Consider the following 17,044-nt stretch of genomic DNA (forward strand, 5'->3'; position numbering starts at 1 on the left):
ACACCAGGAATACTGTGTCCAATTCTGGGCACCATAATTGAAGGGGGATGTTGACAAGCTGGAATGTGTCCGGAGAAGGGTGACTAAAATGATCAAGGATCTGGAAAGCAAGCCTTATGAGGAGCAACCTAAAGAGCTGGGCATGTTTAGCCTGCAGAAGAGAAGGCTGAGAGGAGACATGATGAGGGGCATGTATAAATATGTGAGGGGAAGTTATAGGGAGGAGGGAGCTGCCCTGGACATGGAACAATGGCTTCAAACTACAGGAAAGGAGGTTCCACCTGAACATTAGGAATAACTTCCTGACTGTGACAGCTGTTCAGCAGTGGAACTCTCTGCCCAGAGTGTGGTGGAGACTCCTTCTTTGGAAGCTTTTAAGCAAAGGCTGGATGGCCATCTGTCAGGGGTGCTTTGAATGTGATTTTCCTGCTTCTTGGCAGGGGGCTGGACTGGATGGCCCATGAGGTCTCTTCCAACTATGATTCTACAAATAATTACTAAAAATTCCAATGTGGAGAGTCAACTGTATTTCTGATTTCTAGACCTGGATCTCTCCTTTTCTGACATAGACTTCCTTATTCATTTCTGTTTAAACAGAAGAAATCAGAATAGAGAAAGAAACCACGAGTGATTGTGAGAAGAGATGGATGCTTTCACCTCCTTTCCATTCAACAGAAGCAATGAATTTCCATCATCTAGCTACTACGATTTCTACAACTTTAGCTGGGATGGAGACTGGCTCTCGGGACCTAACTACAATGAACTGCACATCTCTTGGGTGATGAAAGCTATTTCCATAGCAATTTACAGTGTAACCTTGTTTCTGGGGGCCACAGGCAACAGCCTTGTTATTTTCCTCACAGGTTTCCATCTCAAGAAAACAGTGACCACCATTTGGTATCTCAACCTTGCTGTGGCCGACTTTGTTTTTGCTATTTGTCTCTCTTCAGAGATTCTTTATGCTGTCCTGGATCACTGGCCATTGGGGAGGGCTTTGTGTAAACTTGACATGGTGGTGCCCTTCCTCAACATGTTTGCCAGTGTCTTCTTCTTGACAGCTATCAGTGCTGACCGTTGTGTTTCAGTGCTGCATCCAGTCTGGGCCTTGAATAACCGTACTCTCCGACTGGCTTCCATTGTATCTGCAGTCATCTGGGTGACTGCCTTGACCCTCAGCTTGCCTTACTTCATCTTCCGTGACACAGAACACATATGGGATGGCACTATACAATGCAACTACAACTTTGGTTCGAATGATGCCAACAGTCTATGGACACACCGTTCTTTGGTGATTACTGAATTTGTGATAGGTTTTCTCATTCCCTTCCATATTATTTTGAGCTGCTACTGTGCCATCATCATCAAGCTAAGAGGGAAGATCTTTGGTCGGTTTAGCCGATCCTTCAAAATCATAGTAGCGGTAGTTGTGGCCTTCTTCTGTTGCTGGTTTCCCTACCACCTCTTTGCCATTCTTGATGTGCTGGAGGGTGATAACTTTGAAATGAAGCCCATCCTTGACATAGGAATGCCATTGGCTCACGGTCTGGTCTGCCTCAACAGCTGCCTGAACCCCCTCTTGTATGCCTTCATTGGGCCCAATTGCAGACAAACTGACTGCCGATCATTCCTGTCCACCTTTAAAGGAGCTTTCAGTGAAAACTGGGTGGTGTCCTCTTTCTCCAGCAACAGAAACTCCAGTTCTACATCAGGCGTGGAATCTAGCATGGTTTGAATTATCTTTTCCCAGGCTTAGATGCAGTCAACACTGAGTACCATCAAAGAAGTGCAAGCTCAATTTGCAAATTGAAACCCTTGTGCAACTTGGTGGAGATCTCCGGAAGATGCAAGGAAGGATTTGTTTTCACTGAGTATGGTCACTTATGCAATGTGTTTTTTAAAAGCAAAGGCAAAGGTCGGGGGGGGGGGCATTGTTTTGCATGAAAGACTCTGTGTGTTTGTGTGTGTGTGGGGGGGGAGAGAGAGAGAGAGAGAGAGAGAGAGAGAGAAAGAGAGAGAGAGAGAGTTTATGATAATTCAAATCAAGGGGAAGAATTGCATGGCCACTTCCAACCACTTCCAGGTTTTGAGGGAAGGGAGTGGGTATTGCTCAATGTCTATGGGCATAAATATGAGCTTGGCCAAGTTTTTGAATTTTTTAGGGCCAACCTTCCGATCAGCAAGTTCTGCAGTTTACGGTTTAACAAGTACATTCGGTAAAGAAAAACGAGAAGTCTTTCTTGGTGTCCTCTCCAGGCTTTGGAGCTCCCACAAGAAGTCAGTTCAGCCCTCTTCTGCTTTGTTTCCTTTGTAGGCAAAAAGTTATTTATTCAGACATGTTTTTAGATGTTTGTAAAGAGTGTTTTATTAAGAAAATATTGTGCATTTATTCTGGCTATTATGTTTTAAGGTAAAGGTTTCCTCTTGACATTAAGCCTAGTCATGTCCAACTCTGGGAGATGGTGCTCATCTCCCTTTCTAAGCTGAAGAGCCGCCGTTGTCTGTAGACGCCTCCAAGGCCATATGGCCAGCATTGCTGCATGGAGCACTGTTACCTTCCCACTGAAGTGGTACCTATTGATCTACTCACATTTGCATGTTTTCAAACTGCTAGGTTGGCAGAAACTGGGCCTAATAATAAGAGCTCACCCTGAACCCTGGATTCGAACGACCAACCTTCCGATCAGCAAGTTCTGCAGTTTACGGTTTAACCTGCTGTGCCACTTTGGCCCTTCGTTTTGTGTTTTGAATGTTGTTAAATTGTTTAGAATTAGTACAGTCACTGCAATTAGTACTGCCTACCAACAATGAATCAAAAATATCTAGGAAAAAATCCATATAGTAAACCCTGACTTTGACATTTTATATAAAGGTTGCCATTTCAATTTGCCACCCGAGCTTCCACCAATTTTGGTATCCACAGAAGTCCTGGAAATGAGCCCCAAGGGATATCTAGGGAGGGGGGGGGGGGCACAGTATTATTGTTTCTTTCATTTTTTTAAAAAAAAAATCCCCATCACTTGTTATCCAAGCTGGAAATATCAGATGACTGAACTTGGAGCTTTTCCCTGAGCTGCACCTTTTCATACTTACCAGACTATTAACCGTCTACTTACCAGTTGGCAAGCTAGAAGCCAAGTCATTTTACCAGTCTGTAAAAAAAAAAAAACATGGTGGAGGGGGAATTAAAACCCCAATTCTAAGGTGCATGAATATTTTTTGTCAAATGGAATAAAATTATCCAGTGTTATCTAGTTATACAAAAATATTGAATTTCAAAGCTTTGTATAGGTAGTCACTGGTCTTGGGGTAAAAAAAAACATGTGTAGTGTGTGAATAAATAAAATTGAAGACCCACAAAAGTGTGCTAGCGCATGGATTTTGTCTGAAAAAAGTTTTGTTTTGCTACTTCAAATGAAGTCATAACAATGCATTCACACACTGATCACATTCATCCAACAGCATGCATATAGCAAACTTGCCCCTTCTACACATACTACTGCTACACTCTGCCACCTCCCAGATGGCTGCTATTATAACAGTGAGGCCCCTTCTACACTGCCATGTAAAACCCAGATTATCTTCTTTGAACTGGATTATATGGCAGTGTAGACTCAGATAATCCAGTTCAAAGCAGATCATGCAGATTATCTGCTTTGATAATCTGAATTATATGTATAAGAGGCTTGTGTCCTCTTCTCTCAACTCATTAATAACAACCAGCCCCACTTATTTCTATTGCTCTTACTCACACTTGATTATTAGATGATATTGACCAAAATTATGCTTTGCTGTATGTAGCTCATGCTCCCAGTACAGGCAGGCAACTGTCAAATCCTTGAGAGGGAAGTGCACAGGACATTGAAGTGGCAAGGGAAGAGAAATGAGATTGTTCTCCTTGAGATCTGGCAGAGCAAGGTCATACCCTCTGACATTTCACAGGTAAAAACTGAAACAAGAGGGGCCAGGCAACATTACAGTGCAGTTAAAATAGCAAAAGTTATTAATGCAAACTCAGAAATGCTGACAAAATTTGCATCTGCCTGAGCCTATCAAGAAGGGCAAAGCCAGCTGAAAGCAATTGCAATAAGTTGAGGACAAAGGGAGGAAGAGGGGGAAACTGGGGTGTTTAAAAATCATCTGAAAAGGTAGGGGGCAGCGGATTAATTGGGATTAATAATAATGTAATATACTTTATTTATATTCTGCTCTATCTCCCTGAGCAGATTATAGAATACATATATTTCAAACATTCAATGCCATTATGCAATTAACAGCAGACAGACAATACACAGACAGACGCAAAGGCTTCCCTCTTTCCATCTCCAGCATCTGGAAGCTGCTCTTGACTCTGGCCATGGGGAGGTGCTGTTGTTCTATTTTCCATGCTGAGGAGCCTTGTCTGTGGATGCCTTCCTGATCGTATTGCATGTCTGAATGGGTATGTTTTACCTCCCCGCCAAAGTGTTGATCTACTCACATTATTGTTTTCGAACTGCCAGGAAGGCTAATGGTGGGAACTCATCCCAACCTGTGGCTTGAACTGCCAAACGTCTTCATTTGCAGTGATTTCCTTCTATTGAAGGAAACCCTGGATGACTGCCCCTAAAATTCCTGCTCTCCCAGCACCCCATCTTTCTGCAACCCAAGTAAGCGCCCAAAAAAGGCTATACACAAATGACTGAATAAGAACAAATAGGTTTATTCCAGTACAGAAAAGTTAAAAGTCAAACAATGAGTTAAAGCTGATTGTCCCTATGTTCTTTAGAAAAGTATCTATAACATGGCATTAGACCACAGGCCACAAAATGGTATTTGGTTGTTTTCACACATTTCTTTATTTATTTACAGTACTTATATTCCACTCTTCTCACCCCGAAGGAGACTCAGGGCAGATCACAGAACACATATACGGCAACCATTCAATGTCGAGTATACAATGATAAGAAAGACAACAGATAGAGGTATATTTAGGTTTTATCTCATTTGACATCTTTTGGAGGCTGTGCTCAGTTCCGGTCACTGGAGGGTGCTGTTGCTCCATTTCCTTACCGAAGTGCTTTCTTTGTAAACTGTGCTGAGCCTAAAATACCTCTCTGCTTAATGCAGTTCCTATTCATCTATTCGCATTGCGGTTTTCCATCTGCTAGGTGGATGGGGATAGCACAGTTATAGTACCATGAAACCACTTTAAAAACCTACAGTATCCTGAGATTTGTAGTTTAATAAGGCATTACAGCTGTCTGGTAGAAATATATAAACACATCCTGCAGTTGTAAATCTCAGAATTTTGTAGGATGAAGCCCTCACATTTAAAGTGGCAAAAAGTGCTATAATTGTGGAACATGAAAAAGATCTCTGTTAAATGCCAGGTATGGGCATGAGCTACAGCTCCCAAATTCCACTAGAAAGCGTGCTGACTGGATAACTCCAGGAACTGCAGCTCAAAAGGTACTCTCCCAAGTGTTGCCCCAGGTAAACAATCCTAGAGGACAGCCAATTTTTCATGTTGCATAACTTCAGTGCGACCTACTATGAACCAGGCAAATCATAAAGTTGGAAGATGTAATGTTCAGAATGTGACTCCAAGAAATTGCTGCCTAAATCTAGGCCTATGTTTGGGGGCACAAGGCAATTCTGAAGCACATTATCTTAAAAGCACATGGACAAAGAGGCTTGCTTGCACTGTAGGTCTCATAATGACATATCTTGCAAACTTTCCATTACAGGGGGTTATATTTTAGTTGAACAATTGGAGAAGTATATTGATGGAAAGCGTAGTTCAATAATGGAAGCAATCATCTAGCAAGATGGGTGGTCTGAAAGACGTCAAGCAGAACCTAGGCCATTCTCAGCTATACACTTGTCAATTATTTATTTATTTACACTATTTCTATCCCGCCCATATCAGCCCGAAGGCCACTCAGGGTGCCATATTTACGAGGTCCCGAGAATCCAGCTGAATGGAGGACTTCATTTTGGTTTGTGCTGTGCTCTCGCTGGCCTCCTCAGCAAAGGCATTCTCAAAAGCAGAGAATAGGGAACGTTTCAGCCTCTCCTTGAAATCATGTCCCATAAAGACATAAAGGATTGGGTTGAGACAGCTGTTGATGAAAGCCAAACTAGACGTCAAGGGAATACCAATAAGGATTACCAGGTGCAGCCCAGGCGTCTCATTAACTTTGGTCTCAATGAAAGAAAAAATATGATAAGGAAGCCAGCAGAGAAAAAAGGCCACAATCACCGCTGTGATGACCTTGAAAGGTTTGGTGGACTGGGTCAACCGGTTTCTCCGAAGCTTCAGAACAATCGCCCCATAGCAAACCACAATGACAGTAAAGGGAATGACGAAGGCAAAGATGAACCGACTGGTGATCATAGCATAATGTATCATTTTAGTTTGCTCCATGTTGTGGCTATAATTGGTAAAGCAGAGGATCGTGCTCTCATCATATGGATCTGGACCAGTGACTTTGAAATGGAAGTTTGGAGAAGTCAACACCAAGGCCACGATCCAAATGCCCACAGTCACAAAGGAAGCCAGACGGGGAGACCGATGGTTCTGAGCCCACACCGGATACCTGACAGAAATGCAACGGTCGATGCTGATGACCATGAGAAGGTAGACGCTAGCATAGAGATTGAGGACAGCTAGTGCAGTGTTGAATTTGCACATAGCCTGGCCAAATGGCCAGTGAAATCCCAGGGCTATGTAGGCAATGCTAAAGGGCAGAAAAAGTGTCAAGGTGAAGTCAGCAATGGACAGGTTAAGGAACCAGACAGTGTTCACTGTCTTCTTCATGCGGAAGCCAGTGATGAAAATGACCAGCCCATTACCAATGACTCCCAACACAAAGGCAAGGCTGTAGATTACTATAGTGAAAATATTCATCGTTTTGTGCAAGACAGCTATCTCAGAATAATCATAGTCATAATCATCAGATGTTGTGTTTTCCATTTCCTTCAAGGGAGACTCTCCTTCAGTTGCGTCTTCCTGGCTGAAACAAGACAAAAACAAAATTTAAATGTGTTACTGAAAACAATTCATAAAGCAGTTAAAATCAGGATGGGAACAATGTATGCATTCTTTTTTTAAAAAAAAAAGAGATATATATGTAATGTAATGTTAGTTTGTGAGATTAACATAACTCAAAAACCACTGGACGAATTAACACCAAATTTGGACACAATACATCTATCAGGCCAACGAGTTACCATCACACATAAAAACACTGAAAAACACTGCAAAAGGTACTTAAAAGGCCAAAAAAGCAAAAAGACACTGCAGCGCAGGTGCAGAAACAACTCTCCTGGGCAAACAAAACACACAGTAGCATATCCACACTCTCTTTCAGACTACAGCTCCCAGCATCCCCTAGACCAGGCCCTTTAGGAGAGGAGGACGATCCAAATGCACTGCTTCCAAGATGCAAGCTTTCTTCCCCTTGGATCTCTTTGAGAGCATCCCAACTCCTGCATATTTCCAATTTCCTATTCCTGGATTTCAACTCCCAGCAATCCTCCAGATAGATATATTACATAGAGATAGATAGATAGATAGATAGATAGATAGATAGATGATAGATAAGGAGGACTGCTGGGAGTTGCAGTCCAAGAATAGGTAGAGAAGGAAGAAAGGGGAGGAAGAAGGGAAAGAAAAGGGGGAAGGAAGGGAAGAGCAAGAGAAGGAAGGAAGGAGAGAAGGAAAGAAAAAAAGGAAGGAAAGAAGGAGAGAAAGAAAGGAGGAAAGAAAGAGGGAGAGAAGGTTGGCCACAGCAACGTGTGGTGGGTACAGCTAGTGTGTGTGTGTGTGTGTGTGTGTGTGTGTGTGTGTGTGAAAAAACTGGGTTGTGGTAGGTTGGCAAGCATTGCAAGCATCCTCAGAGGTTGACCTGAGGTTGTTGTAGGTTTATTCGGTAAGGGATACTCAAGCCATTTAATAAAAGAGAGATGCCCTTCATCCAAATATACAGGAGTCACACCCCCCCCCCTCCCCTTTGAGCAAACATACTTAGTATGTCCAAAGCATTCAGTAGCAAGTTCAGTCAAGATAAGCTTTCCCTTCTACGGAGCCATCCATTCACTGATCATGCTCTATAATGTTGTTGGAAAACTTTTTCACCTTTAGTTCACCATAAGTGATGGAAACTGATATCACCTTCTGCCTGGTTTCTTAATAGATTGCTCAACACACCTCACCATTCAACCACTGCAGTGGAACATTGTAGTATTTCAGTTTGTATTAAGCAAGAAAGGCTCAGCACAAAGAAAACTGACATACACTCCAACATTTCAGAGATGGAAACTCCAATGGGACATATGTGGCCAAGTAATGTGGTTAGGAGCCCCTGGTGGCGCAGTGGGTTAAAGCGCTGACCTGCTGAACTTGCTGACCAAAAGGTCGCAGGTTAATCCGGGGAGCAGCATGAGCTCCCGCTATTAGCCCCAGCTTCTGCCAACCTAGCAGTTCAAAAACATGTAAATCAGAGTAGATCAATAGGTACCACTCTGGCGGGAAGGTAACGGCACTCCATGCAATCATGCCAGCCACATGACCTGAGGTTTCTACGGACAACACTGGCTCTTCAGCTTAGAAATGGAGATGAGCACCAATCCCCAGAATCAGACACGGCCGGACTTAATGTCAGGGGAAAAACCTTACCCTTACCTTTACCTAATGTGGTTAACTTGGCAAAAGGAATGAATAGGAACACTTTTCCCCCATGGTAACTCTTTCCGGAGTTAATTTCCCTGCCGAGGTGTAGATTTCTCTCACTTCCTGTTGTCTCAGCCTCGTTCTTAACTATGAGTCATTTGTAAGTCGGATGTTTATAACTTGGGGACTGCCTGTACTTCAACATTTTGCACTCAGATTACAGAAGTAATGGGAAAAGGTGGAAGGAAGACTAAGGGTTCATCTATACAGTGGGATCAATAGAGTTTGACACTTTAACTGCCATGGCTCAATGCTATGGAATCCTGGGATTTGTCCTTTGCTGAGACATCATCACCCTTTGATAATGAATGCTAAAGAGCTTGTAAAACTACAGCAATCATGATTCCATAGCATTGAGCCACGGCAGTTAAAGTGGTGCCAAATTGCATTAATACTACAATGTAAATGCATTCCGGGGCATTCTAAAAGGAGCTGAAAAAGTGGGACAACACAAGATTAATTGGGGGTGCCAAATTGAGACCGTTGCAGGAAATGTCCTGGTGGAAGTCACAATGTCAGCAACTAATCAAAGCAAATTCTCAAGATACTATCCCACATTCTGATCTCCATCTTCTTCTTGTTCCTTTGGTTCCTGAGTTCTGCAGCCTTGTCATTGAAAGAGGAATGGCATGGGACTTGAGTAGGGTGAGTGCCAAGAGGATGTGATACGTGTTATTAGCCAAGACAGGAAGAGGTGTTGACACTTGTGTCACCCTCAGTACAGGAAGAGGAAAAACACTGGCAGACTTAAGAAACCTTCCAAATGTGGCATTATATTCTCCACTATAGATAGTTGTTGTGCCTTTTTACAAAGTAGGAAATATTCAAAAAGTGAGACATTTTGCCCATTAGGAGAAATATCTCAACTATTGAATGCCTGCTTGGTAAGAAATTGCTAAAGGGCCAGAAGCCATAGATAGCTAGAGGGAGGAAGGGAGGGAGGAAGGGTGGGACAGACAGACAGACAGACAGAGGGCCAGAAGCCAGATAGATAGATAGATAGATAGCCAGAAGCCATATAGATAGATAGAGGGCCAGAAGCCAGATAGATAGATAGATAGATAGATAGATAGATAGATAGATAGACAGACAGACAGATAGACAGATGGACAGATGGATAGACAGACAGAGGACCAGAAGCCATATAGATAGATAGCCAGAAGCCAGATAGATAGATAGATAGATAGATAGATAGATAGATAGACAGACAGACCGACCGACCGACAGACAGACAGACAGACATATATACTCACATATACACACATATGTTGATTGATGGATTGATTGATTCTTTCATTCATCCTGACTCTCTTAGTTTATTTAAAGGGCCTCATAAGAGTTATTTTCAGAGCAGCACATGTTGTATGACATGGTGCAAAATAAAAGGGCAACCCTAACCTCATAGTATGAAGCAGTAAGGAACAAAAGTTTTGGCTTACAAGAATAAGCTAAAAACAGCTGGAAATAAGTGGAAATGCGTTTTTTTTAAGACTATCAAAGCCACTCCTCTATTCATAGCCATCTTTTTTCGAAAGCCTGCCTGGTTCATGCCTAGTTTTAGGATAAAGAGCCATAAGAAGAGAGATCAGAGGTTTTGAAAGTGGTCACTGGACAGCAGAGTAGACAGACCCACAGGAAGACATGCTATTTCACACTATGGTGGAATAATTTGTGTTTCTGTTTAAATTATAGTAATTGTTTTGAAGCTTGCATATTCAGTTGTCCCTCTGTTTTTGCGATTTTGCCTTTTGTGGATTTATTTACAGATTTGAATTAAAATGTTATCCCAAGGAATTTCTAGGTTCTCCAGTGTGACTCTTGGCTCAGCTTCCTCCGGTTATGCTGGAGGAGGTAGAGAGTGCATTCCTTTAGAAATTGTTAGGTCCTCCAATGCATCTATGGTCAGCTTCCAATGAAAGTTGACAATAGAGCCAAGACGGTAGACCTACAAATTTCTAGAGAACTATGCTTTCATATATATATATAAAATCTTTATTTGTGGTTGTTCAGTTTTATTTGGGAATAATAATAATAATAATAATAATAATAATAACAATAATGCAGTAGAGTCTTGCTTATCCAACCTTCGCTCATCCAACATTCTGTATTATCCAACGCAATCTGCCTCCAAATCCACACCCATTTCAATACATTGCAATGTTTTGGTGCTAAATTCATAAATACAGTAGTTACTACATAATGTTACAGTGTATTGAGGTGCTTTTTCTGTCGATTTGTTGTAAAACATGATGCTTAATTTGTAAAAACATGACATAATTTGACATTTAATAGGCTTTTCCTTTATCCCTCCTTATTATCCAACATTTTTGCTTATCCAATGTACTGGTCGCCCGTTTACATTCGATAAGCGAGACTCTACTGTAATAACTTTATTTTTGGACCTCGCCTCCATCTCCCCGAAGGGACTCGGACGGCTTACATGGGGATTAAGCCCAGTCAACATAGTTAAAATGTAATACATGAAACGTAACAACAGCATAAAAAGGAATAAAACAACAACATTATAACAAAATATAAAACAACCATCGAACCAACAACTCAATGGACTTGAAGTAGTAACCAGTTTTTGGCAAACTAGTGCAATCAATTATGAGGGATGGGCTGATAGAAAAGGTGCCTAAGTTGAATGGCAAAATTGGGGATAGAGGGCAATATAGATAGAGCATTATATCTCTAGGTAGAGAACGGTAGCAAAGTGTAAGGATGAGATTTGGGTCATAGCTGGGGCCAACATTGTCTGGGGAATTATCTAATCAAAAGCACAGTGGAACATTCATGTCTTTAGATCTTTGCGGAAGATGGAGATGGTGGGTAGGGTACTAGCCTAATCTCCCTGGGGAGGGAATTCCAGAGCCAGAGGACCACCACCAAGAAGACCCTCTCCCTTGTCCCCATCAACCATGCTTCTGATGAGGGTGGGAGCAGGAGGAGATCCTCCCCAGAAAATCGTAGAGATCATGCAGGTTCATAAAGGAATGTGCGGTCATGAAGATAGGCAGGTCCCAAACTGTTTTCAAAGTTTGCCTTGCAATTTTTGACCCTAACGCCATTGAATGTGAAGGGCTGACATAGCCAATTCAAATATTTCCTCCTCTCTGGTGATGTATTTCTTCAATTCTTCTTTTTGGCAATGCATAAAGGACCATCTTATAGCAGATTTTTAGATAGCTGATTTTTCAGCCACAATCTTGCAGGTAAGTGAACTTTCTGGACAGACTGGAGGACATATGTCGGCCAGCATCCTGTTTGTAATTTATCCGGAATGTGCTTCCCACTATCTTCTTCCCACTGCAAGGCAATTTTTGAAAACCACAGTTTTTGATTCCTATTTGCAATTGGAACCTTATCCTGTGCAAAATTCACATGTGGATGTTTTGTGTAGGAATAATGCATTTTGTTCACAGAAATATGTGGGGATTTTGCACAGAATATGATAACATTTTCTGCACAAGAGACAAAGTATTAACACTAAAGGAAGACCAAAATTTTCAGATGGATTGATCCAGTAAGGGAAGAAAAGGCCTTGAGTTTGCAAGATGTGAGCCACTCCTGATGAACAAGGCTCACGGAGATCTCTGTTGTAAGCTGAAGCTGATTTAACATCCGACAACATCTACAACAACCCAGTGACTTAACATCAATAACAACTCAAAAAATCCAAAAAATGATTGATAAACTTAGTCCAGCCACAAGTTTCAACATACATATATTCTATATCAACATACATCTGTTCTTTAAAGTGGATATAACTGATTTTAATGTTTGTGTATATTTAGAGTTATTTTATGTTTCGGCATGGAATGCTTGCCGTATATATGTTGTGTTCCGCCCTGAGTCCCCTATGGAGTGAGAAGGGCAGAATGTAAATGCTTCAAATAAATAAATAAACTGCATGCAAAGCTATGGCAACTTCTTCTTCTTTGGAGTAAGATCTCTTTGCAAGTAAAAGTAAATGACAAAAGGGGTTTACAGTCTTCTAATGGAATTTTTTAAAAACATTAATTTATTAATGTGAAACACATACCTCAATTCAAAAGCACTAAAACAACTGGTATTGAAGCATCTAGCACAGGCCTGGGAAAATTCGGCCCTCCAGATGTTTTGGACTTCAACTCCCACACTTCCTAACAGTCAGTAGGCTATTAGGAATTGTGCGAGTTGAAGTTCAAAACACCTGGAGAGCCAGGTTTGCTCATGACTGATCTAGCATCTGCACTTAAAACTGGCAAACAACACAATTGATTAAAAAAAATATCGAATTTGTAAAAGAACTGTGTGTGGTGTGACATTCTTATTGCATTTTTCAGATTTGGCACTAATAATATATTCAAAATGATTACAATATTGAAAATGTTTTTCAACACTGACCATCATGAGAAATGTCTAAATTCTGTGCCAGTAAAAGGAGAGAAAGCCTCCATGGAGTAGGGATTTGAGTGTTAGAAAACGACTCTGTGGACTGGGGTTCGAACTCTCTGTTCAGACTTGAAAACCCACTGTGAGTGAATCATGTTCTCTCAGCCCCAGGAAAACCTGTGCTAGATCTACTATAAGTTGGTAAATGCTTGAAGGCTAATGATGATGATGATGATGATGATGATGATGATGATGATGATGATAATAATAATAATAATTTCTTGCTCGTCCCTCCTTGTGGCTTGAGGTGGGTCACAGTACAATCAGTCAAGGAAGAAGGAGAAAGACAACTATCCTAGGGAATGGCAGTTTTGCCATCTGAGAACTACAAACAAGGCAGGAGAACATTTTGTTCTCTGACCAGTCTTGTATAGAAGAAAAAAGAAAAGGAAATGTGTCTATGTGAGGATCCTTACCTTACAACAAAGTAGATTGCTATTGTCTTGCTGCTTCTAACTTGGTCAGGATGTTCTTGATGAGAACAGCAAAGCAGAAGTGGTTGCTGTTGTGTGCTGGAGGTATATAAAGGGTTTGTCCATACGCCTTTTACAATTGCAAAGCAAGCAAAATTTCAGCTTCTGTGGCATTTGCTTCATCGTCATCTCCAGCTAACAGACCTACTAACTTTTTATTTGTTGTATTCTTCCCATTCCAGGAGGGAACTCTGTCAATGAAGCCAAATGGGGTTCCACCAACGTATATAACATTTGAAACTCATGCTGTGGAAGGAAAAGTTGACAAAATCTCTCTTCTGGACAAAATGATCCAGATTTTGTTGTTGTTGTTGTTCAGCATGGTCCATAGGTTCTTCTCAAAAGTAACTGTTCCAACATATGCTTGCCATCTGGGGGTGAAGGTGTGTCAACCTGTTCTGGATGGAGTTACATTCCCCCAATAATAATAATAATAATAATAATAATAATAATAATAATAATTTCATTTATTTAGTTATTTACTATATTTGTATACTGCCCTTTGTATAGTATGTGTATACTACTGCGATTCAGGCCGGTTCACAGTTGGTAACATTTGATGCCTCAACAAATAAAACAATCATAAAATACTGTTAAAAACATTTTATACTAATATAAAAACTGTACAAAACCATAAAAACATTATCGTGAGCGTCTCCTTGTTAAAATCGTTATTCAATTGCATCGTCAGGTCATTCCATAGTTATACTGGATTAGCAAAAGCCTGCTCAAAAAGCCAGGTTTTAACCTTTCTTCGAAACGTCAGGAGGGAGGGGGCCACTCTTATATCCCTGGGAAGGGCGTGCCACAGTCGAGGGGCCACCACTGAGAAGGCCCTGTTTCTCATCCCCGCCAAACGCATCTGTAAGGAAGGCGGACCGAGAGCAGGTCCTCCCTAGAAGATCTTAGTGTCCTAGATGGTTCATAAGGAGAAATACGTTCGGATAGGTAAGCTGGTCCGGAATAATAATAGTTTATTTTTGTACCCCACCTTCATTTCCCCAAAGGAACTCAGGGCACCTTACATGGGGATGGGCCCGATCAACATGGTTAAAAAATAGCACATTAAAATATATACGCAACAGAATAAAGCAGAATAAAACAACAACATTATAACAAAATATTTAAAAAGCAAACAGTAACCAGTTACCAATGAGCTCTGCAATAATGATCAGTTTCCTGGCACGGGTGGGCAGACTGGTGCAAAAACAATTGTGAGTTTAGGGCTGATGGATAGAATGTGTAGGTCAGATGGCAACAGTATGGCAATGGCAGACCAGCAGTAGACCCTGAAAGATTGTGATCACACCTTGGGACAAGGACTCTTGGATCTGTCTCTCCAAATGTCAGCCCAGGTAAATGTGACAGGCAGGAGTTCTTACTACCAGCTTCAGCTGATATGCCAACTGTGTCCCTTCCTAGATTTGGAAAACCTAAAGAAGGTAGTGCACACACTGGTAACCTCAAGGTTGGGCTTCTACAATGCAGTTTACATTGGGCTAGGTTTGTCTGAAGTTGGGAAACTCCAGTTGGTTCAAAATACAGCATCAAAATGGGTTACAGCAACATCCAGAAGTGAGCATATCACTAAAGTCATTCTGTAGGCTACCAATTAGTTTCTGGACAAAGTACAAAGTGTTGGTTTTTACCTTTAAAGCCCTACGTGGTTTGGGTCCAGGTTACCTACAGGATCTCCTTCTCCAATACAATCCATCCCTTGAGACTGTCACCCAGAGGACCCTATCATTGGACATCCCAAGACTGGAATGACCCGCCTGAAGAGATCTGACAGCTAAATGAGCTGTTGGAATTTAAAACACACCTGAGGACCTATCTATTCCAACAGGCGTACTAGTCAGTTTAAATCATAAATTTTAAACTCGCATCTTGTGTTTTAATCTTTGTTTAATCTTGTGTTTAATCTTTGTGTATTTTAATATGAAATTGGTAGAAATACATTTTAATGCATGTATTTTATGTAATGATGGTGTATTTTGGCTATGTTGTAACCCACCATGAAGTAAAGTAGGTAAGAAATAAAATTATTGTTGTTGTTGATATTTTTATTATTTTTATTATTTTTATTATGTGTGGGAAGTTGTTTTTATTAATTTTATTATTGCTCCTTTCACACCACCTGCCACTTCTTCCCTGTTTCTGTATCAGAAGCTAGAGCTGATGCAATCTATCTAATGCAATTTTCTGAATCAGCACCCCAAACTGAATCTAAAGTTGACCAAAAACTGATTTGTAACCCTTTTGATACTAATGTTGGAGAGTGATCCCTGGTCAACAAAAGGTTGGGAACCACTGATCTAGAAGCAAAGAGGCTAGAACCAATGGTCCTCATCTCCCTAAGAGAGAAGAGTAATTACTAACTTACACCTTGATCTGGTCAAGTGGACCCTGGTCAACGTGATCCCTGATCAAGTGGGCCCTGGTCAAAGTGGTGCCTGGTCAAGTGGTCCCTGGTCAAGTAGTCACTTATCAAAGTGGTCCCTGGTCAAGTGGTCCCAGTCAAGTGGTTCCTGGTCAAGTGGTCCCTGCTCAAAAAAAGGGTTGGGAACCACTGATGTAATGGGCGAGAGGTTTGTAGATTAGTCTTTCTGTTGCTTTTGTTCTTATTGTATTTGTGTCCTTCCAATAATAATAATAAAGAGAGTGAAATAATAAATGTGATAAGTGTAATAATTGAGTAAAATAATGAAAATGTAATAATAACATTAATAATAAAATAATAAATTCTCTGAGAGCTTGCTGCTGATGTTATTGCTGAGAAGCCATGTACTGTAGTCTACCCAACTTTATTTCATGCACAAACTTATTAAAAAGTCTGTGTAGAATCAGCTCCAGGCTTTGGATATTGGTTGTATACAAATGAACCATCAGTGAATTTTGTGTCTAGATTTGGGGCCCATTCCCAAAGATTGTGTGTGTGTGTGTGTGTGTGCAGTATGAGTATTCCAAAAACCAGGAAAAATCCAAAATCCCAAAGACTTCTAGTCCTAAGCATTTTGGATAAGGAATATTCAACTCTTTTAATAAAAGTGAGAAATTTTCTGTTTCCAAATACAGAGGTGTCACATTCCCGATTTTCTGACCACAAATAAGCCTAGTATTTCCTAAGCATTCAGTCAAGACAAGCTTTCCCTGCCACGGATCTATCCATTCATTGATCATGCCCTATAACCTTACTGCAAAACCCTTTTCACCTTTAGTTCTCCAGAAGTTACAGCAACTATTGCTGTTACCACTTTCTGCCTGGCCTTTTCATAGATTGCTCAACCCACCTCACCCTCTGACCGCTGCAGTAGAACAATGTATTTCTGTTTGTATTGAGCAAGCAGGGCCTGGTACAAAGAAGCCTGATATACACTGCAACATTTGACAGATGTAAACTCACATTGAACATGTATGGTTA

General features: G+C 41.0%; 2 protein-coding genes across 2 annotated transcripts; one reads left to right on the forward strand and one right to left on the reverse strand.

Moving 5' to 3' along the window:
• Nucleotides 1–643: 643 nt before the first annotated feature.
• LOC137097936 (chemerin-like receptor 1) lies at nucleotides 644–1,732 on the forward strand. The gene has a single exon (XM_067473403.1). The coding sequence runs from the start codon at nucleotides 644–646 to the stop codon at nucleotides 1,730–1,732; it is 1,089 nt and encodes a 362-aa protein (XP_067329504.1).
• A 2,975-nt stretch (nucleotides 1,733–4,707) lies between these two features.
• LOC132781717 (chemerin-like receptor 1) lies at nucleotides 4,708–13,649 on the reverse strand. Its single transcript, XM_060786126.2, has 2 exons — nucleotides 13,567–13,649; nucleotides 4,708–6,995 (listed from the first exon to the last, which is right to left on the reverse strand). Exon 2 carries the CDS (start codon nucleotides 6,953–6,955, stop codon nucleotides 5,921–5,923), a length of 1,035 nt encoding a protein of 344 aa, XP_060642109.2. The 5' UTR covers nucleotides 6,956–6,995; nucleotides 13,567–13,649; the 3' UTR covers nucleotides 4,708–5,920.
• Nucleotides 13,650–17,044: the final 3,395 nt, after the last annotated feature.

The sequence above is a fragment of the Anolis sagrei genome, chromosome X (assembly GCF_037176765.1).
Source record: "Anolis sagrei isolate rAnoSag1 chromosome X, rAnoSag1.mat, whole genome shotgun sequence".
NCBI classification, from domain to species: domain Eukaryota; kingdom Metazoa; phylum Chordata; class Lepidosauria; order Squamata; family Dactyloidae; genus Anolis; species Anolis sagrei.